General features: G+C 39.2%; 1 protein-coding gene across 8 annotated transcripts in view; it reads right to left on the bottom strand.

Moving 5' to 3' along the window:
* Positions 1-744: 744 nt before the first annotated feature.
* The window catches only part of pum (pumilio), an 83,525-nt gene continuing 61,685 nt past the window's right edge, over positions 745-22,584 (bottom strand). For 3 of the 8 annotated variants that reach the window (XM_014354956.2, XM_014354958.2, XM_089591781.1), the window contains 9 exons: positions 14,850-15,218; positions 13,872-14,112; positions 12,553-12,717; positions 11,209-11,328; positions 9,546-9,858; positions 9,214-9,454; positions 8,509-8,899; positions 8,249-8,417; positions 745-8,168 (listed from right to left, as the gene is read on the bottom strand). In XM_014354956.2, coding sequence (XP_014210442.2) covers positions 7,859-8,168; positions 8,249-8,417; positions 8,509-8,899; positions 9,214-9,454; positions 9,546-9,858; positions 11,209-11,328; positions 12,553-12,717; positions 13,872-14,112; positions 14,850-15,218 — 2,319 coding nt within the window. In that variant the 3' untranslated portion in view covers positions 745-7,858. The remainder of the gene's footprint in view (positions 8,169-8,248; positions 8,418-8,508; positions 8,900-9,213; positions 9,455-9,545; positions 9,859-11,208; positions 11,329-12,552; positions 12,718-13,871; positions 14,113-14,849; positions 15,219-22,584) is intronic. The other 5 variants (XM_014354957.2, XM_014354960.2, XM_014354959.2 and 2 more) reach the window with 5 other exon arrangements.

Genomic DNA, 22,584 nt, shown 5'->3' on the forward strand with positions numbered 1-22,584 from the left:
TAAACGGCTATCTGCGTGAATTATTTCTTTTCCAGAGGCGTTTTTTCATATAAGTATGTTACAAGTGAAGACGTCAAATTTAAATGTAGTGCAGGGTATTTTTGTCAATCTGCTCTTAATTATTACAGTAGCGAAGCAATTACTGGAATCAACAATTCGGAGAAAAAAACTGAATGTGATTTGCTATTCACAAGTTTTGGACAATTATTCGCCTAGAAATATTTTCGACGTAGATCGCCCTATGGAAAAATGATAATGGATGAAAATAAATAAATTTTCTAAAGTTACTAAGCCACGTTGCATTGAAGAGAATCTTTGAAAAAATAATGAAAAAATATATAACATAAGCAAAAAGCTAACTATACATACATATACATATATATTTAATTATATCGCAAGCGATTAATCTCTAATAAAATGATTTACATTATGTTAAGATGCTTTTTTGTATCGAAAACGAATTTTACCTATTTTTTATTACTAATCAAATAAGCGTTAATCCGATTATTTTGATTATTTATAACGTTTGCTTCTCTGTTAGTTAATCGAAAAAACGGCTTTCCAGACGGTTCGGGTTAACCTGAGCCTATTTTACATACTGTCAACGATACTAAGAGATTAAAAATGCTCATTATTTTCATTTCTAATTATTTGTTTATCCGAATAGTTAACGGTAAAAACTGCTTTCTTAGTTTATTATCCGTTCTCGTCAAGGTGCACCTACTTATGTCTGTATATGCCTGATTATTTGTTTTTTTTTCATAAAACAATACACGGAGAAAAATTAAAGAAATAAATAAAAAAAATCTATGATTTGCAAGAATTTATGACTGAAGTCTTATCGAAGAGTTGATTTAAGAAAAATAACAAGTAATTTAATTTTTTTTTCCAAGAGATTTATAAATTCAAATTCGTAAGAATTTTAATGGCAAGTGCTGTAAAATCGATGAGAAATTGCGCGATAGTGGGTTTCTTAAAGATCTACTTACAGGAATCTAAATGTATAGAAAGATCGAGTAAAGGTTTAATGGATCACAAGTAGTTACTTCCTTTTTAATATTAAAAAGTTATTTTTCTTCGCAACAAGCTATTTGACACAATTTTTAACAATTTAATGTTCACATGAAAAAATGAAATCATTACAAAAGCAAGCTTTACATAATATACAATTTTTTTTTTTTTTTTTTTTTTTTTACGGCATCAAAACGATTATTATTCCTTATATGAATTATAAAAGAAATCAAAATAAATTTAAGTGACTTATTTATTATCTTTTAAATATCTTTATACAGAAAGTCAGTCGCTTTTAAGCTTAAAGAAATGTATAATATAATATAGCGCGTGCCTGAGCTGGAAAAAATAGGTACTGTTCAATAATGTTTTTAATACGTATTGTATGAAAACTGGATTCAGAAACGCAAACGCCTCGCTGTATTTCTTTTATTTAAATTTTTTTTTTTTTTTTTTATGTATATATACCAGTAGTATTACAGTTACGGTGTTGCGACAATATTACTAATGGCTCAGTACCGCCTGTTGTAAAAAACATTGTCGAAAACGATCCTTTTCATGACTATTTCACCATTTCTACATTCTATACACTAATATACAAATTACGTAATTTATATTTTCATCGCTTGTCCATCCCACTTATATAGATTTTTACCTGTACTTATTGTTATTTTTTTCCGTAAAGAAGTCCAATTTTTCTGCTAACTTCTTTCGAGTTAATATCACCGACTCGCAGAACGCTGGCAACTATTTTTGTTAAAAAAAAAAATATGCTCCCCATAATTTATTTATTTATATTAGATAACAGATCGATCATTGGTGCATTTTTACAGTTAGTTCAATGTGAATTAAAAGAAAGAAAAAAGTTGGTCTGAGGACGTATTACATAATTTAAACGCTCCACGTGATGACGTAAACGTTTAGTAGCTTTATTTTTCCTTACACGAAAGTTTTTGAGAGATACAGTGAAAAACTCAGCTTGCACTCGCTTAAAATAGCGCAGCATTTTCTTCCTGTAACTTTATGTATACATATACACTGTGAAAAACGATCTTACGAGGAGCATTCATTTCTATTTATATTAGAAAAAAAATTTCGAAAATTTTTTTTCCCTCCAATTTTTTGTTAATTTAATCAGCGTGCGATCGGCAACTTTTATTTTGAATAATGGGCATACAGCGAAATTCCACCGTGAGCTCAATTGCTGCGTTAAATAATAACCCGCTTTTGAGCGATTGAAAATAACTTAACGCTGCAATCGTCGATTTACATTTTCGTTACAAGCTCGTTTCTAGACGAAATCTGCAGTTTCTCGTAAGTATCCATCACCACGTTCACAAAGTGAGTTTACCGGTTAAAAATTGTAATGGGGAAACTGCACAGATTCTGTCGGAGTCGACATTTCACTGTTGCGCTTGATGATGTTAAATGTAATCATTCGCAATTTTTTACGCACATTCGCGCATCAGCTCTGGAAAATCGTTATTAAACTCGTGAGTGATTTCCTCGTTGCGTGTGTAAGCGTGTACGTGTGTGTTTTTTCGGTTAATTTTCACATTGATGTGTATTGTATCAGAGAAGAATTCGAACATACATAGAATAGCGCGCAACTGTACATCAGTCTTTAATATCAGGGCGCACCATTTCCCAGTGAATGCTACGTCATTTTAACGATATTATTTATACATACATGTTTATATATTCGATCGTGTGTGAAATTTCGTATTTCCATAAACATTTATAATCCTTCCACGTCTGTTTCCTTCATATCGTATAGCCAGTTATGGAAAGCAACAACGATCGCTTTTTTATTAACATTTTTGTCCAGCTCTAACCATTGCACCAGCGCCATGGCAGTTAAAATCCAATAAGTTTAAATGATCACACCATACCTTTTTTTATTTTATTTATTTCACAAATGAATATGGAAATGTATTTCATGACAAAATGTTATTTTGCAAGTATGCAAGTGTAATTGTCTGTGTAAGTGTATTTTCAATAGTTACTTAGTAAATTCTAAAAGTGGGAGGTCGCAGATCTTTCAAATATATAATACAATCAGCGTGTAGTAATAAAATTACAATTGTTACAATATTTAAATATTACTTATTACATACATATCGTCATACCGATAAGGTGTAAGATTTAGGTATACATATACAGTTATATATATTTATATATTTATATGCATTTATATATAATCAATATTTATAGGGTTACTTATTCATTTTTTTTCCTCATGTTGTAAGAGCCTTTTTTTACTTCAATCTTTACTTAAGACTCGCAAGATCGATGGGCCTTGATTTAAAAATAAACATGAATTATATTTATTGTTATATTTTGCTAGGGTATGAAAACATAATTTCACAAATAAATTGCATTCTTTTCATATTTTTAAAACTATTTCCAAAAAAACGCAATTTTTGTGCAAGCGCAAAGTTTTTTTTTTGCCACAAATTGGGCAAACTAAACAAAATCGTATGAACGCATTAACTTCATAAAAACTTTAGTTGATTAACTGAATTTTTTAAAATGCACACAGTGCATCGTCACAATGTACTTTTTTTGAACGAATGATGAATTAGAATCAACAGCAACGAAAGAAAAATTAGATAATAAAATAGAACAAAAGAGAAAATTACAAATGAACATATTGGGAAACGCTAAACGAGAGTAAGAAATGTTTGTAAACGTTAATGAAACTGTAAAAAGTACTGGAGTGACGAATCCTGTGATAGAGCGGCACATTGAAACTTGGAGCTCTACGAGAATTGTTTATTTTTTAAACGCGTAACCAGGCCAGTAAAACAATGGAAAATGAAATGAAAATTGTATGTTTTCAAAATTTATCGAAAGATTGGATGTCAAAGTATATGAAATCTTGAAAATTTTCTTTATTATTTTTATAAACACATCTAACTTCTATATCATTCGCACATCGCATGACTCTTTTAATATTATAATTTCACGTGCTATATAAAAAATGTACACTATTTATAATTAAAAATGGACAAGAATTTGATTTCTTTATAAACTTTTGTTCAATTAGATGTAATGCATGGTAGCATAGTTGTACTAAAAATTGAATACTTCAATTCTTTGAGAAAAAAATCTGTGATTGTTACACTTGCTAGTCTGTTATCATCGTAATCATTATCACTGTCATCTTATTTATAAATTTTTTCCTCTTTTATGTACTGGCTTGCTTACGTGTGTATGTATTTATATATGTATATATCTTTACATATATATGTATAATTATTATATGTATATATATATGCTTATTAGCAATTAGTATTAGCAATTAAAAAATAATAAAGAGGGAGGCATGAAACAAACAATATATATGCGTAATTATAATATATAGCAATAAGATTAATGATTATTATAATTACAATAGTAATGCAATAGACAATATTATTAAATTTACCAATTCTAGTAAATAAGACATGAGAGATAGAGAGAAAGAGAGATTTTACATTTAATCCAATTTCTTACAGTTTTTGTCTTCTCTGAATTATTATCATTTTGAACGCTTGTTTCGCCTTTCTTCTTGATTTAACTCGTACTATGGTTTCGCAAATCTGACAAGTACGAGAGATGATGTCTGTTACAAATAATGCGTGGTTGTTTTTGCCTTTAATTTACAAATGACGCGCGATTTACACAGATGAAGGAACTATTATCGTCATTCCTTAAATATTATTATTACTTTGTATAATGTAATTCACAAAGCTGTTAATTATTTGTTTATTTAATTATTTCAACACAAAAAGTTGCCTTCCTCTATTAAACTATTACTTTTTTTTATAATAATAATAATAACAATTATTATTATTATTATTATTATTATTATTTTTATTATTATTATTATTATTATTATTATTATTATACCCTGACTTGAAATTGAAAATGATCATTCAACTCATATGCTTGCAGCTTTTTTATATGCAATTCTTCTTTGAAAGTTGGAATGTCTGTCTGTTAGGCAGTTGGCGTAATAACGTTACGTTAATCGATCCGTCCCCTTAGTTTTTCTTTTATTTAATATTTTTTCATTATTGATAGCTGTTTGTAAGCCTATCAGTGTCGTCGGTTGCATCAAAAGGAACAGAAAGGTCACTGTCTCCATTGAAATTTTTCCATTGCAAAAAATTAACTTATCGTTTTTAAAAGACAAGAAGAAAAAAGAAAACATACATAATGACAATATAGCTACCGTCGGAAAATTAATACGCGTAAGTACGTACTCGTCGTCGCATCATAACTTACGGCCTTTCTGCGTCCGTTCACTCGATACGCGTTATTTATTTTGTCACCTTACAAATAAGTAATTCTCGTGCGTAGAAAGAGTAAGAGAGAGAGAAAAGGTACCTAGAAATTTGTCAATTTGTTTAATAAATCGTTATTTACAATATTTTACAAAGAAAGCTGCTGTTTTCCTCTTCATCGTTCTTTTCTTTCCTCTTTTCACTTCGTTTATATTTTTATTTTGTACAAAATCACAAACGGACATTTTGCTCGAGTTACTATCGACAGCGTATCAATTTTCGTTTATATAACACCTACATTAACAAAATATTATACATTGTACAAGGGTGTGCAGCTCAATATCGTTACTTTCAGTCTCTTCCGACGGCTTTTTTCTTCCCCTTTTCCTTAGAAATTGCACATAAATTAGAAATAATATATATTTAAATAACTCGTATTGTAATTTATTAGGAGACTAAAAAAAGCTTACAACAGTAAATTATAGAGTAGAAATTAAAACAAGTATAAACAGGTGAGAAAATTACGAACAAAAAGAAAAATTTCAAGGAGAACAACCATTTTCCGATTAACGGGTCAATCGTCATCATATCTGTCAGCAGTCGTCGAAATTATATATAATACAACAAAATTGCAATTCGCGAGTGAATGTGTGATGGAACGAGAGGGGCATTTTATATACGGTGAGGGAGGGGGGGGGGCTAATTTACACGCGCATTGTGCGGGTTTGATTTGCTGATTTAAAATTAAAAAAAAAATCTTTTTATCATTTATACAATGTACAATTGAGTTTATTTAACATTGAGGTTTGGGCAGCTTTATCGAAACGCAACTCATACTTTATAAATTTAAGTAATTAGTAATTATTATAATACACAATATTCACAGAGTCCGTTAAAAAAAAGAAGCTAGGGGTTTTCTTATAATTTTTTTCGCGGAAAATAAAATTACCGTTGAATTTGTGGCTCTTCGTGTTTGTTGCCGAAGGGGTCACATCGTTTCTATACACATTTTATTATTTATATCACAATTTACAAAATTTTTATGGTTTTTAATAGGATAAAATTAATCGAAATATATTTATACGGCAGGGACATTGCGCATGTAAAAAATACTTTCCTGCGGTTTTCACTCAAGCGCGTATAAAATCAAAGAGGATTTATTTTCTAAATTTTTAAAAATCTTATCATTTGTCCCGCCTACCAGTTACAGTTTTTTTTTTTTTTTTTTTTTTATACTACTTCTGCCAAGTTTTATAATTGTTTTCAATCGACCTGTCTGTTAAGCACGATCTTAAAGCGTGTGCCACGGCTATGTAGTACGCTGTGACACTTTGTATGCAGCTTTTGGGAAACACATGCAAATGTTGTCAAAAATCAAAAATTCTTGCACTTCAGAACTTTATCTCTGAGTGTATGCGTGCATATTATTCGTGTAGCGCAATCGTATCATTGAAAATTAATAAAAATCATTTCGCTAGTTACCACCTATTTCAACAAACGCATTTCCTTGAGATAAATTTTTAGTCAGATTGGGGCTGCACTCAATTTTGCTCCCATGTCAAAGTGAATTATTATACAAAGTTACCAAATACGATTAACTTTTTTTTTTTTTCATTTCTTTTTTTTCATCAACCCTGATGGAAAAGAACTAAAGAATTTTTTGTACCAATTTAAAAAATGTTAAACATAAATTAAAATTCAATAAGACAATAAAAAGTAATATTTCTAAGCATTGATGTCAACCAAGAGATTAAAGGTAAAAATAAATGGTATGACGATTGTTAATGGTATTTGGTACCTTTGGCCAGACCAAATTTCATCTACTCGCGGAAACTGTGCGCGAAATGTCTGCTACCGCTAACTTTGGCAGATTATTTCACGCACAAAACGTACATCATTAGTCGATCATCATAACGATAAATGCATGCAGCACTATGATATAATCTAGTTGTTAAATATCTTTTGCATTTTGTCAATCCTTACTTTCAATTGATACTTTGGGACTTGGCTTCTCCCTATACTGATTTGAAAAAAAAATTTTTTCAATCATATTTGATGTTGTCTTGATTACTCAATATTCACGAAAAATTTAATATGCAAGTCGCTTTGCGACCTCAATTCACACATATTTTAACCATCAGATAATCTGCAAACTTTTTTTCAAACATCTTAATCAAGATCTAGCCCAATCAACAATCTTACGTATCTGAAAGCATTGCAAACTATTTCTCTAATAACATACTTTGGCGCTCATTAGAGAACTGGGCTCTTTCCACGACATTCTCAAACCATGACTACATACTGTTTAACTATAGCCTCAAATTTTGCGCCGATACCCTCAACATACGACACTAATGTCTTTTACAAAATCAAATTCAAAGAAAGAAAGCAAAAGAGAGAGAAAAAAAACATCTTCATGGAATATCATCTGCATTTCTAATACGCTTGAGTTCTTGCAAAAATTTTCCTAATTCGAGGCATCAGCGGCAAAGTAATCGTATTGGATAATCGCGTTAATGATAGATCTTGTTTCGCAGTTGAAACGATCGACTTGGTGGTCGCTGTGTGTTTTTCTTTTATAAAACCTGAGCCGATTGTTGAGACGAAGTCGTGGAGCCAGCCGTGGACGCTGGTGGTCCGATGGGACCGAGGTCACCGGCGTTGTTAGATCCACTCGAGGACGAGGATCCGATGGCGTTAGCAGTCTTCATAAAGAATTTTTCCAACTTGACGATTATGTGCTTGCCGTAAGTGTACTTGCGAAGCCCGGCCAGATGCGGTCGAATCTTGTGCATCAGTATCTTACGTTGAGCCGGCTCCGCGACGTCTATCATCTTTTGCACGACGTAATTCGCGTATTGGTCTTTCATCATGACATTCAATGCACTACGGAAAAACCGAATAGTATGACGTTAGCCAACAATGAGTACTAGTTTCACACGAGATATACACTCGAAAATATTTACCTGTCGTTAAAAGTACAAACTTCCTCGATGAGGACGGTTCGTTCTTGTCTGGTGGCGTGAGTTACGCATTTTTCGACGACGTTACTGGCAAACTTGTGCTGCGAGAGGGCCAAGACCTTACCGCGAACGCTGTTGATTAGCTGGGCCTTGTCCTCTGGTTTGCCGTGCTCTAAAAACACCGAACCCATGACACAAATCATGACGATTCATCGAAAATGACGACGACGATGATGATAAAAGTAATAAATAGTATAACGTACCAAGTACGTGTTGGATAACGTAGTTGCCGTATTGGTCTTGTATGAGTTGATCGGTGGCCGCGTGTAGTTCCTGGAGAATGCCCTGCGTCTGTTCCGGGGTGCAGTGCTCAAGAATGCGCTGAATGACCCGACAGCCATACGGGTGCGTACTGAGCGAGTGTACCTGGCCGGCGAAGGCACCAATGACGAATTGCAAAGCTCGCGGCTCGACGCACTCTATGCACTTTTGCACCACGTGATTGCCATTCTGGTCCTTCACGCACTTGAGCACGTGACCGTCGAGCTCGCGCACGATCTCCTGCTGTTGTTCCGGCCCGATGGACTCCAGGGCCTTTTGAATGACTCGGCAGCCGTACATTTGCAAGGCGAGCGGTAAAACGTGTCCACGCACCTTGAATTATTTACCAATTTATACGATTTATTTATCATCACAACAATCCGAATGGGCTTTTTTTTGTTTGTTTAGCACTGCTATTGTTTACTGTATACACGGGTCTATTGTTACTATGGCTCTTCAGAATGCAGTCAAATAAATCATCTCTTTTGTCAGCTGACACGCATTTTTCATCATAAAACGTCAAAGGGGAGAGTAACGAAAATTTAATTGGTATTTTACGAAGGAAAAAAAAACCGTACATAGGGTCACCGAGCAATTCTGCAAACTAACGTTGGATGAAAGGAAAAGAAAGAAATAAAATACAATACCTTCTGGGCCAGAGTGGATTTCTGCTCGGGCGTGCCGAACTCGAAGAACTTTTGTATGACGTAGTTGCCGAAAACGTCGGTCATGAGTGAATACGCGGAGGCGAGAATCTCCTGGAACACTAGTTGTTTTTCACTGGCCGTCGCCCTCTCGAGTTTCTGCTGAATGAACCGCGAGCCGTGCTGGTCTTGGCTGAACTCCACTATGTGATTGGCCAAGTCGCGAAGCTGAAGGCTTGGGAATCTGCAACAAAATCCAAAGAGTCGACATTTGTCCAGGAAGGTAAAGAAAAAAAAAAAAAGAAAAGAAAAAAAGCGAATGGTTTCAGCCGCACCTGTTGTTTCTAAAATCCTCGAGCAATCGGGACCTGCCCCCAGTGTTCTTGTCGCTGCCAACACCAGCAGCGCCGGCTCGTCCCGGCTTACCAACGAGATTTGGAAACAGCGAGCTACTCGAGCCAAAGACGCCGTTGGTCGTGAGGGCTGGCACTCCGCTGGCGCGGAACTTGGCTTCGGCACCCGGGGCTGCGGAGACGCGGTTGGCCCCACCCACCAAACCACCGAGGGAGCCACCGATCGAGGGTGGCGGTGTCAGTGACAAGCCGAGGGGACTAGGCGAGGCCGTCACCGTGCCTGCGTTCGAATATTCTAATTCATAACGTTTCGTTAAAAATTGTCTTTCTTTTTTTTCCTTGGAGTGCTTATCGACTACGCGTGGGTGAGTATGATATATATATATATATTTACAGGGGAGGGGATACGATTATTTATTGGTTGACCGTGAAAATCTGTTTTTCCTTGAGTGAGAGACGAGATATTTTTTTTGTTTTTTTTCAAGTAATTCCATCGGAGGAAAAAAAGATTTCTCGACGATGGAGGTAATGGCAGAACGAACGCGCATTGATTTTTTTACATGCATTTTTTATTTTATTGGTTGAATCGATGTGCCTCGGTGGCGAGAGACCTTTGTGAGCAATTTAAACAAAAAAAAATTTATACTTATCGATCATTGAAGAACGAGAAGTAAGAATCAATTTTGTTGTTGAGCTATTACCTCTGATTATGGATACAGTGTTGAATTATTTACACTTCAGAGAATATGTCAAATAAATGGATTTGTGGTTTTCAAAATTATTATCAATATTGAAAAAAAAAAAAAAAAAAAAAAAAAAACGGTTTCTACCCTCTACGTGACATATTAATATACACTTGTACGAGTACGAGTATAAATGTATTTCATATGTGCTATAATTTAAATTATGTATACATTATATAATTATTATATTGTGTGCTTAAGTAAAATAAGTTGTGTTAGTTACAACACTAGGGTACTCGAATGTAATTTTATGAGAAATAAAATAAAAATAAAAAAAAGTTCGAGATACAAGTAGGTTGTTAAAGAAAAGCAAATATCGAAAAATGTTTAAAAATGAAAAAAGTTTGAAAATGACGTTGTACCCCAGTATGCCGTGTGTGAGAGATGAGTGTTTTTATGATACAATAGAAAAATACAAGTAAGTATGCATGAACAGAAAAATATAAAACGTATAATTACACAGAAAAGAATCGCTCAATGTCGGACAATGGTCTAATATGTATACATATATGAAGGTTACCAAGGCAAGGCGCAAGATTGAAATTTTTTTCGCACTGGATCGATAATTTTCAAGCCCCATGTATCGTCCCAATTTTTTTTCCAGTAACATTTTCATGGAATGGATAAATATTAAGTCCGAAATCAGGCAGATTGCAATTCTCAATATTAAAAACAAGATGTACACGCAGATGGTGGTTAAAAAAAAAAGTAAGAATGAAAAAGCCTTATTAGACAAATTTACATGTAAGTACAATGTACAGTTAAATAGGTATTGAAAAAAAAAGAAAAAAAAAAAATAGAAATCAATGTAATGAACAATCCATTTGTTTAACACTTCTGTTGTGGTGCTGTCACACATGTCTCTGCGTAAAGAATATAGATAAAAGGTTTCATGCCCTCACCAAGAGCGCCGTAGTTCTGCGGCCACTTCCCTCGGTTGTATTCTAAGCTGGGACTAAATGCCGAGGTATTTCTATCGAAGGAATCCCTTCTACCAGTAGACGATGCTCCGAGACCCAAACCTATTGCACGATAGTTTTTTTTTTTATGAAACTTTGTTTTTTTTTTGTTTTCCATTTTATTTATTTTCTTGGCATTTGAGAGCTTTTTGTAATTCGAGATTGCAACGATACGTAACGAAATAAAATAAAAACAAGAATACGGAGTGGTGTGCAAAACATTAGTGACTGAATAAATAAACAAATACACACTACAAGTACACAATATTGGTAAAAAATAAAAAAAAAAGCTACGAGGTATTGAAAACATAAAAATAAATTTTCGGCACGATGTGTATTTTTCTTTTTTTTTTTCAGAGTACACGGACGTGTTAATATTATATGTCGGGTTATCTTTACAATACTGGTACAATATACATATTTATATATGTGACACATCGTGGGTAAGACCGTCAAAAGACTATGTTCCATACTAGATTGTTACAGTTTAACATATTTACAAAAAGCCTGGATGACTGATGTCTCATATAATTATTTGCTGCTTTGAAAGAAAAAAAAAAAAAAAAAAAAAAAAAAAAAAAAAATCATCAATTGTTGGTATTAGGCACAAATAAACACACACAAAAAAAAAAACAGGCGCTCGAAAGATTTTAACATCAAGGACAGCGCTTGTTCGGTATATTCCGAGTCACCCTCTCGACTCCCCGATTCCCGATGTATACAACCCAAGATTAAAAGATTAATAGCCTCACCCTCTTGTTACACACACACATGCTACATGTTAAAATGAACTTTTCTCCGGTCCCCCATTTGTACATATTTATACACGTGCATGCAAACTATGGATTTTCAAGAGGCATGAGTATATGTGTTAACACGTAAGTAGTCGCGTTGGCGGAAAATCGGTCAAGTAAAATCCGCGTAAACGCGAAGACCTCAAGCAGCCTCGTATACACATCACGAGGAACGGGACGATGAGTAAAAAAAAAAAAAAAATTCCGGAGCACACAGAGCAGAGCATAAGTACAAGTTTGCAGAGAGTTGTACAGAGAGCTTTTTTGTTGGCAGAGACGGATCGGTGGTAAGAGTTTGTGAGCGAGCGCGTATGTAATATATATGCTTAGTGTATGTATGTCAAATGAGAATCGAGGATGAGAATAAAAGGACAGCCAAACAGTAGTAAGTAGTGTGTATAGTTGTAAAAGAGCAATATATATATATGTATATATGGAGAGAGAGAGTTGAGTTGCGTTGATCGGCTGGTGGATGTAGTAGTGGATAATGTACCTGTGCTCTGTAGTTGGGCCGGCGAACCGAGGGCTCCTAGGGGCGAGCCACCGTAGCCCAGGGCCGCTAGACCAGCGGCGAGTCCCGAGCCCTGCTGTTGGGCCTGCTGAACGGCGACCGCCTGCGCCTGGGCGACCACGGCAGCCGCACTGCACGCCGCAAGACCTGCACCACAAGAAACCGAGCGCGCGCGGCCGCACCAAGCGAACACCCAATCACCCCCTTTTTTATTATCTCTATTTTTTTTTGTTTTTTTTTTTTTTGTTTCAGATGATGGTTAGATGAGTGTTTATGTGTGTCCGCGATGGGTCGTTTGCGCGTCTGACCATTATATATTATACGACTGCCGCGCCACGAGCATCAATTCTCTCTGCTCCAGCTGACACACATTTCGTACACGTAAGACGTACGTAAGTGCACATAGCCGCATTCTTCGACGTCGCACGGAGGACAGTTTAAATTCTGATTGATGGACACAAGTATTGGTTAGGTACTATATAGTATACGCTTGTTGAGCTCTGTCGATTGTATGTGCGAGGCCCACGGGCACGCGGTAGGGTGCAGGGTGCACCAAACTCGGGTTTAAGATGTTATTTATTTATGGTAGGTATGTACAAAATTTTATACAGTGGACATACATGCAAGTACACTTGTAACAATTCGATTGTGGGATCTAAGCTATGTATAGTTTATCTGTGGTTAAATAGTGTCAACTGATGTGTGAAATAATGATCGTAGTTCATTGGCTGATTGAATGTATATTTTCTTTGGTGATGGAGGATGATCAGTTTGAGCGATTATCCAGGCCGCGTAAATTAATGACACGTGTTTTTTTTGGTTTTTTTTGTTCCGCGCTTCTGCGTCGATTTCGGTTGTTCCAATCGTAAGTGCAGGTGAAAGCCGACAATTAAAACAATGGGTGCATGCACGCACCTATTGTTATTGCACTATAAACGAATACAGATTCTAGATACGTGAGCATCCAATATTCCCGTAGTTGTGTGGTTACAAACAAATTGTCTGCCCTTCGCACCGGTGACTGGAACATCCGTTCTCGCTGCGTGCCAGTGATGCAGGGTTAACATATTATTTAAATATATATGAGAAGCAGCGATGATGATTAATTTGTGTTATGCGATATTATCATAAAAAATATCGTTGCCGGGACACAGAGAGAAGATGATGGAGAACGACGATGAGGATGAGAATATATTGTATGGCCGATGACGATGACGTATATACAACTCATAACGTGTGCGTATGGGAATGCGTGTAATTATACATGGGTGTTGACTAGACAATGGGTGAAAGGTACTCACCCAAACACTCGCCGGGCGTGGCGTTGCTGTGGGACGTCGGGGTGGCCTGGCTGTAGAGACTTGGCGGTGGCGGTGCCTGCGGTCCCGGGGGTGGCTGCGAGGGCGCGCGGTTCACGATCACCTGGGCCGGACTGACCAGTCGCATCGGCGTCGCCGCCGAGCCCAAGCCTCGCATGCCGCCCATCACGATCGAGCCGTTCTGATCGTAGTACGCTGGTATGACTTGATACTGGCCTTGAACCTGCACCCACGGCACGTCATCATATATGGGTAATGCATTTACAATAGGCTCGAGAGCATAATAACGTGGGGTCTCGGGTGACGGATCGATTTTTATTAGATGACGTAAAACTACGACGGACGAGCTACCAATGCGTGCGCGTTTACTCGAGGAATGATAATTAAAAATAATCACGATAGGACGGCTCTTACGTGCCTTGACCTCGCGCTCCAACTCTATCGGCACCACCAGACGACGCTTCATCCCGTTAGTTAGGAACACTGATAGGTACTAATTAGTACGTTATTTTTTTTACACATATATGTGTATATATACGTCGAATGGAAACGTTTTAAAGGGATTAAGCGCTCGTCGTCCATTAGGGGTATAATGGAATAATGCAGTATACGTATACGTAATTGTACTTGTGACAATCGTGCAATAAGTGGACAACAACAGACTTTTGCGGCAAGACGTTAAAATTGTTATCAACCGTAGCTCGGTAATTTTCCCGATAATCGCGGGGATACGCAACTCGGGGAATTTTTTTAAAAAAATTACCATGTAGAAAGAGAGAAAAAGAAAAAAAAAAGGGATGCGGTTCGATAGTCATATCCGAGTACACAATGTTTTGCTCGCTAGCAATTTAAAAGAAAAACTCGGCGAGCAAGGGGGCAAGTGTACCCCGTGCATGCGTATGTAATGCAGGTAAAAAAAAAAAAAAGAAAAAAAAAAGAAAAAATGAAAAGCCCTCTTACCGTCTGGGCAAGGTTGTTGGCGGTGTCCTGGGCGACGGCCACCGAGGTGGGGGTGAGCGGGCGCCTGGGCGGTGGCGCGGCGGCCTGTGCCTGGGGCAGGAGCCCGGCCGGGTAGACCCAGGGCCCGGCATAGTAGGGGGGCACGACAGGCGGTACCTGGCCGGTCACGAGGCCGATGTACGGCTCCTGGCCGCCTATCACCGTGTACGGCGCCGCCGAGAAATTCTGCTGCTGTTGGGCCGCCTGTTGTTGCTGCTGTTGGGCTTGGCTCGCCAAGTACTGTTGTTGCTGCTGTTGCTGCTGCTGCTGCTGCTGGAGCAATTGGAGCTGCTGGGGCGTCGCTCCTTGGGCTTGGCTGCGAAACAATTGCTGCAATCCAAAGGAAAAAAAAAAAATTATTGTTTTATTTTACTTTTTTTTTCTTTTCTTCTTTTTTTTTTTCTTTCGCATCGCGTTCGCGGTATCGCGTATCCATTCTTGTTTTTCGGTCTCGTGATTTCAGCGACTCGGGCGGCTCGGGGAAGCCCTAGAGGAGGAAACGCAAGGGCGGAAAATAGGGGGAGGATCGGAGGGAATCACGCTAAATGCGACGACGTCTAATTGCCGGAGCAGAACCGCTGCTTTCCCCCCCTTCCCTATCTCCCGGAGGCTTCCTCGTCTTTGCGGAACAACAGCTATCTGGAGCGCGCTGTCCCTCCCTTTTTTACCGTCGATTAGCGATTAGGTGGCAGGGGTGGGGGGGAGGGGGGACGTTGAAACCAAACCACAGTCGCACTAAAAAATGGAAACTTGTTTGCGCAGCGGGTAGGGAGAGCTTCTCGAATTTGCAAGTAAAAATTTTCCCCGAGGGAGCCGGAAAAAAAGAAAGAAAAAGAAAACTCGGTCGCGAGCCAGTGACTCGATTTAATCAAAAGTACAGGGATACGTACATAGAGGGCATCTATATAGATACGTAACAAGCGAACTGCAGGAGCAACAAAAAAAAAAAAACACCATTTCCTAATATTGTATTGGGCAATTTATACATCGGGTAGCCACTGAGAGAGAAATAAATTCCAGAGCGCCGGTCGACGGGTGGTCAGACGGCGGTGGAGGTGAGGATTCAAATCACGTTTGGGTTACGTAAAATCGTTCCACACGCACACACGTACAGCGAGAAGCAGTCGGGGAATCCTTATCGGGGAGTAGAGATCGAGGACTTGAGAATTTTTTTTTTTTTGAATTTAACAGGATTTATTCATGCCAAGGGTGGTAGACACCCGTATGGCAAAAGCAAGTTTACATGGCATACATCGTATAATTATGAGAGAGAGAGAGAGAGAGAGAAAGCTAGAGTATATACCTATGAGAAAGGAGAAGAATCGCGAAGGAAGAGAGACGAGCGTGTGTGTGTAAGCGAGCAATGGCCGAGGAGCAGAGTCGAGGTTAAGCGCGCGCTCGAGGCAGCGAGGGAAGGTCAACGAACTCCTCGCGGACGTTCACCGAGGCAACAACTACTTCCCTGCGCGACCGGGAGGAACGACGACGAGGAAGCGGCACCCGCGAGTCTGTCTCTCCTCTCCTTTGCTCTGGTATTGAATACGTTTGGTGTATGTATACGTACACGCGCAACGAGACACGTGCTCGCGCTTACCCTACCCTTACCTCGAGCAAGGACCACTGCTAACGCCAAGGTGTCATCTGTTTGAGGCCCACTTCAAGTATTGGGACTCATTAGAAAGAAATAAAATAAAAAAATAGCTCGTCCTTTAAAGTACTAGTTTTCTCTGATGTTATGTATAAGCATACCAATATCCTATACCTATCGAAACACACGAAAAGGAGAGAGTAAAAGATCGGTGGGTAAGCGTATACCGATTTCCGGGACTCATTGCTGATGGTTTTCAATGCCAGGCTATTTATTTTCGTAACCATCGGAGTTTTCTCATACACATTCACCTATAGGTATATAATATTGTACGATCATCTGGTGATGACGCAGAACGTATGGAAGAAAGAGAGAAAAGCAGTGAGAGTCAATTATATTGTACGTTAATTAGTCAAACGTGAATTTGTGGGGGTGGGTGTGTATCTGTGCTGTATAAGGGTATACACACCCGATGGCAGGCGTATATACCAGGGCGTCGGACTAATTTAAATCTAGAGTCGTACTATGGTCGCCATTAGTCCCGAGCTACACAGAGCGAGATTGAGATTGAGATTTGAATTTCCTCTATTATGCGCGAGACAGATAGAGCAGCTATATATATATGTATACGTACGTAATGTATACACATATAGAGGTACGGAAGGAGCGCTGACCTTGAATCTATACGCTATTAGCGAGCGCGTGCGCCTGCCTCGCGTCTGATATATGGTTGTGCGATGTATTATCATACAAGTATAAATAAGTATATCGTACGTAAAATTGTAAGAGTATGGCTACCTGGTGTGCCTATATTAATAGAGAGAGAGGAATTGTGTAACCTCGCAAAGTTACCACTAGTCTCTCGTCGAACGCGAAGAAATAAGGAGGAGGAGGAGGAGGAAAGAGATGTGTATATAATATCATCGCTGCCTTCCTCCGTCTTCTTGTACATTATACATGTATACACACCGGGAGGAGGAGGAGGTAGCAGTTCCCTCTTATATACACACGATACAGGGAGAAGAAGGAAAAAAAGTGCGAAGAAAAGAGTTGGGGGGGAAGGAGTCGGAGCGAGACACGCTCTCTCGGGCGCAGCGATGCGTTTCGGTTATCAACCTCTCTCTCCGCGAACCCATATACATATACGTATTGTACACGTAAATGTATGTGCCTACATCATATGATTACGTTAGTTATGTATATATGGGCGCTAAAAAAAATCCGGTTCCACCGACAAGACCGGAATGGTGGAGAGGTTCTCTTTGGGTCTCGACGCGGTGACGAGACGTGGAGTCGATGGACCCTGTATTACGTATCATACGCCTATACTCGCTTTGGTTTTTAACCCAGAGGAAACAGTGTGTATATAATATAAATATGTACACCTATGGTAATCTTACGATCAGATGACGCAACATCGTGGAGCTTCTGTTGAATCTGTTGATTCGACAATCTTTCTTGGACGCTTTCGCGCTCGTATACGCGTGTGCAAGTGTAAAATACTGTACCATAATCATAATATTCCTTACAGCTATTGAGTCACCGAGGAGAGTGTATATGTATATAATACGCGAGTGTGTCGGACGTTGCACTCGTCCTCGTTTTGCACGTGTAAGTATACATACGTATATAATATATTTATGGACAAGTGAAGGGGTCAGGGTGACGTTGAAATTGGTTTTACCCTAAATTCCGTCCGAATATTTGCATTTCTGAGGAGCCACGTACATGTACGTACAAAAAATAATTTGTGTATCGATTATGCGTGGATTACCCATTCTATTTTTTACAACCTGTATACCCGTATACCTTGCCCCTATGGAACACACACTGTACAGTGATATCGTACAGAGATATATATTTCAAGGACTGATTTCGTAAGAAAAAAAAAAAAACAGTGCTGGAAGGGCATTTTTGACGAAACGCTCGCGCACTCGTTCAACTTTTTTGAAGTTAATATAAGAAATGTTACGAATATGTTACTCAGTAATACAGCGGATGCGTAGGTATAGGGTATCATATCGCGATCGGTGTTAATTTTTATTTCAAAAGCTCGCCCCCCCTTTGACATTGACCTCTAGAGTCGGCAGGAACGAAGGTTTCACTCGCCCTCGAAATTCACCAAGCGACGATGGCTCGTTCACCACCAACGGGCCTATGTACCATGAATTCGCATAGAATCCCTGTCGGCAAGGTGGAATCAGTGCGGAAACAACGAGCGTACATAGCCCGAAGGAAGAAGGCATATGGTAAGTGTGGTACAGGACAAGTGCGTATCTTTCTTTTTTTCTTTTCTTTTATTTTTTTTACGCTCGAAAGAGGGAGTATATAAATATACATATACGGATAGGGGTCGCGGGTGCTCTTTTATTTATTTTTCTTTGCCTCTTGGAGAAAAAAAATGAATAATTCATGACATCGTCGCCGTTGGCAAACACATCGACGCCGTCGCAACGCGTGTAGGTACGTCATCGTCGTCGTACTGGATTTTCGTGGAAAAATGAGAAAGAGCAGGAGAGGAAAAAAAAAAGTAAGTACAAGAGCATTTCGATACATAGGGTACCGTTAAAAAGACTAGCATCCTCTCCCTCTTCGGTAAATCTAACTGGACTCGAATTAGCGCGTATACCCAGATGTACATATATACGCGGGGCAGGATGCGCCACAGATTTTACACTCCTCGTGTCTCGCTTTCGTGCTCACGTATATATATACAAAATACTGTCGCACAAAGTGACACCATCCTCGCGTCCCCCCCCTCCCATGCTCCAGCAGTTTTTCAGATGAAGATAAAAAAAATCCCGACTGTTGCTGCACCAACTCCGAGCGACGCGCCGAGTGTAATTGGGCACGACGACGACGTTGGCGAGCCGAGTAATTATTGTTATTTTTTTTTCTCCTCACCTGCACCTACATACCTATATACATTGTATACCACCCGTACTCTCTCTTTTTTCTTCTTCTTCTTATAATACTTGTGTTACTCCTATAGCGAGAGCTGGGGCACTTGTATACGTCCTAGCGCGCGCGTAAATTGCGGCCTCGCTTGCTGGTAATTCCCTCTGATGGTTTCAAATTTGTCGGGAGCAACGCGAGATGCCATGTATATAACATATATATACACATCGCTTTTCGAGACAATAACGAGACGATGAATATAGGCAGCCTCGTTGGCCCCCGTGAGAATTACGCGTGGAGAAATTTTTTTCATCGTCGAGCTCTCTCTCTCTCTCTCTCTGTTCTGCCAAGATTTTCCGAGGGAAAAAATAATGTGTGCGCTCTTTGCCGTCGGGAAAGTCGCTTCCTTTGCCGTGACAGTTTCCGCGGAAACCCTTCCCCTCCCTCCCCTATTTATTACACGGGTGAAAAAGCGATGTCCGATCGATTGGACGAAAACCATGTCTTCCTTCCTTACTCTCCCCCACTTGTACTTGCACTTCCGAGTGCAAAAATTTTCCAAAGCCGCTCGCTTGGTTGGCAAGTCTGTCACAAGTTCGAAAAACCTCAGGCAGCGCGACAGTTATACGATTGGGTATTATGAAATTCACGTAATTCCCGGGCGACGACTGGCATTATAACAGATTGTACTTGTACAGTGACAGCGGTTAACTCTTATTCGTCACGGCTCATGGCAGCAGAATTTAAGTATTACGCGATGTGCAGGCGAGCGAAAGGAGCGAGAGAGGAGGCGAAGCACGACGCGACCAGACGATCGGGCGCATCCTGATACCTGCTGTACATGTACAGGGTTGGTATATATACAACACCATCCAATCCGTTACTTAACCGCGGCCGGGCACCGTTATCTCACCTGGGCCTCCATGTATATAGATACACACCGTACAAGTGGGGTATACCGCGCTGCACGTACATATTTTATCATACGTGTGCGTGAGACCGACTCGGCCCGCTTGCTTTATCTGTATAAGTATACTACTGTATACGAAAAGTATGGCTTGTGTGGTACGGTATACCCACGCGTATTTCGTGTCAGTCATATTTTGCTCGATTTTGAGCCTAATAAGTATTTTAAAAAAAAATCACGATACACCAATGAAGCTGTTGACAAAAAACTGTAATAGCCATGTACCAAAACGTTGTGGGGGAGAAAAACAAAGCAGTACAAGGAAATAATATGTATAGCAAAGGGAGAGGGCGCACACGTGTGCGAGGAATAAATTTCGTATCCCGTGTAACGAAAATACCCACGTCGAAACAACAACCTGTATACAAATGTATTACATGTATAACAATAAAACGCGATGGCTCCCAGGTCCACATGTATAGGTATGTTATATACGGGACAGAGGCAGGACAGAAAGGGATGGAGAGAGCGCGACGCATCTGCCGATCTACGTGTATAGGTGAGACGGAGATTTTTATATCATACGGCAGACTATTGATATTTTTTGTGTTTTTTGTTCTCACGCTAGAAAGTTCTTTTATTTTTTATTTTCCCGTCGCTCGAACAAAGATGGAGTTTTTCCGCGCGGAACCATACATAATAAAAAAAAAAGAGGAAAATGTATAAACGAATGAAATGTGGCACGTTAGTCGGAAATCGCAAGCACGCGTGGATATAATACCATTATACGCCTCTATACCCTATACATACGATGAATACATATACAGGAAAGAGGCGTATACACGTCACATTTATTACAAAGGAGTCACAAGTGCGGCTCTATCACTCGCTCGTTTGTTGTTGTTCGAACTAAACCGACCGCAACGATTATTAGCTCCAATGGCATCTCTCTCTGTACGATATATGCATGAAACAACCTTACAGCGATAGTCAAACGTCGCCCCTTCCCTCCCTCTCTCGTGGGGTACTTTGACACGTCGCAAATTGCACATTCAACAATAGGCATTGTACAGGTGCAGGCGCACGTATGCGTTCGTTATAACAGTACATTAACGATACTCGCACGCGTTGTACCTATACACATGCATACGTGCTTCTGCATGAGCTTTCCCGTTACATTAGACGTTAACCTACTTGAGGGAATCAGACATATATATATATAGCTACAGATGCATGTATATATGTACACACAATCACGTGGTATAAGCGTTTCAATTGAACGCATCAAGGCCTATGTATGTGCACCCCCTCGCGTGATACGGAGTCCCCGGCGGCCGCGCCTCGATTCCACCACCGAGATAACGAGCCGTGCGGGAATCAAGGGAAAGGACTCTCTTTCGCGTGCCCTTACACGTATACACACCCACACACACAAGGATGGGTGCGCTGTTGGCCACCGACACGGGGGCTTTTAGCCAAATGACGTGGATTTTTATTATTGGATGGGTTTTCGGGAGCTATAAGGGGTGGGTTATCGCCTCCCACGCGGTTTTATGACGCTCAAGTCCTCGATTTCGTGCAAAAGGGGTGCGCCGGCTGCTCGGCTGATTAACAGAGCCATGTATATCACGTACGTGTACATTTGTTCTATCGTCGCCTGACGTCGACCCTCCTCGTTCCGTTTTTTATACAACTATATACGCATCAATAACCAATATTACACGTGCAGTTATTAGATTTCGAGCCAACTCTCGGGGAGGGTTGTTTGTATTTTATTTGATTTTGCGTTTCATTCATTTTTCGATATCGCAACGCACGACTCCGCGAGACGGAAATAATTTGGTCGATGCGCGAGCAAACGCAAATATTTGGCTGCTCGATGAAAAAAAAAGAAAAAAAAGAAAAACATGATTGGTGATTTTTTTTTTTTTTTTTTTCATTTCAGTAGTCACAGATGGATACGCGCACACACGTGGGGCGAATGTGTACATCAAATCAAATTTCGCTGGATATAACAGATGATATTTCGTTGTTGTTTCAAGAGTTGGCGGGGGGGAGGGTCGATCGAAGGGTTTTGTTTTCTTACTGAAAAAAAAGAGAGAAAAAACACCTTCATCATCCTAGCTCTGTTTGATTACAATCTCGCGCTGATGAATCGCCAAAACAAGGAGCTAAGCGATATAACGCCCGGCGAAATTCGTTTAATCGAGTTTCGGAGGGAAATAATTACAGCGGCGCTCGCTCGAGAAAAGCTCATTACTACACATCGCGGAAACTGATATTGCATTAAAATCCGGTGAAAA

This window comes from Copidosoma floridanum, unplaced genomic scaffold (genome assembly GCF_036245765.1).
Source record: "Copidosoma floridanum isolate Cflo_tuat_1 unplaced genomic scaffold, Cflo_Japanese_pri ptg000013l, whole genome shotgun sequence".
Lineage (NCBI taxonomy): Eukaryota > Metazoa > Arthropoda > Insecta > Hymenoptera > Encyrtidae > Copidosoma > Copidosoma floridanum.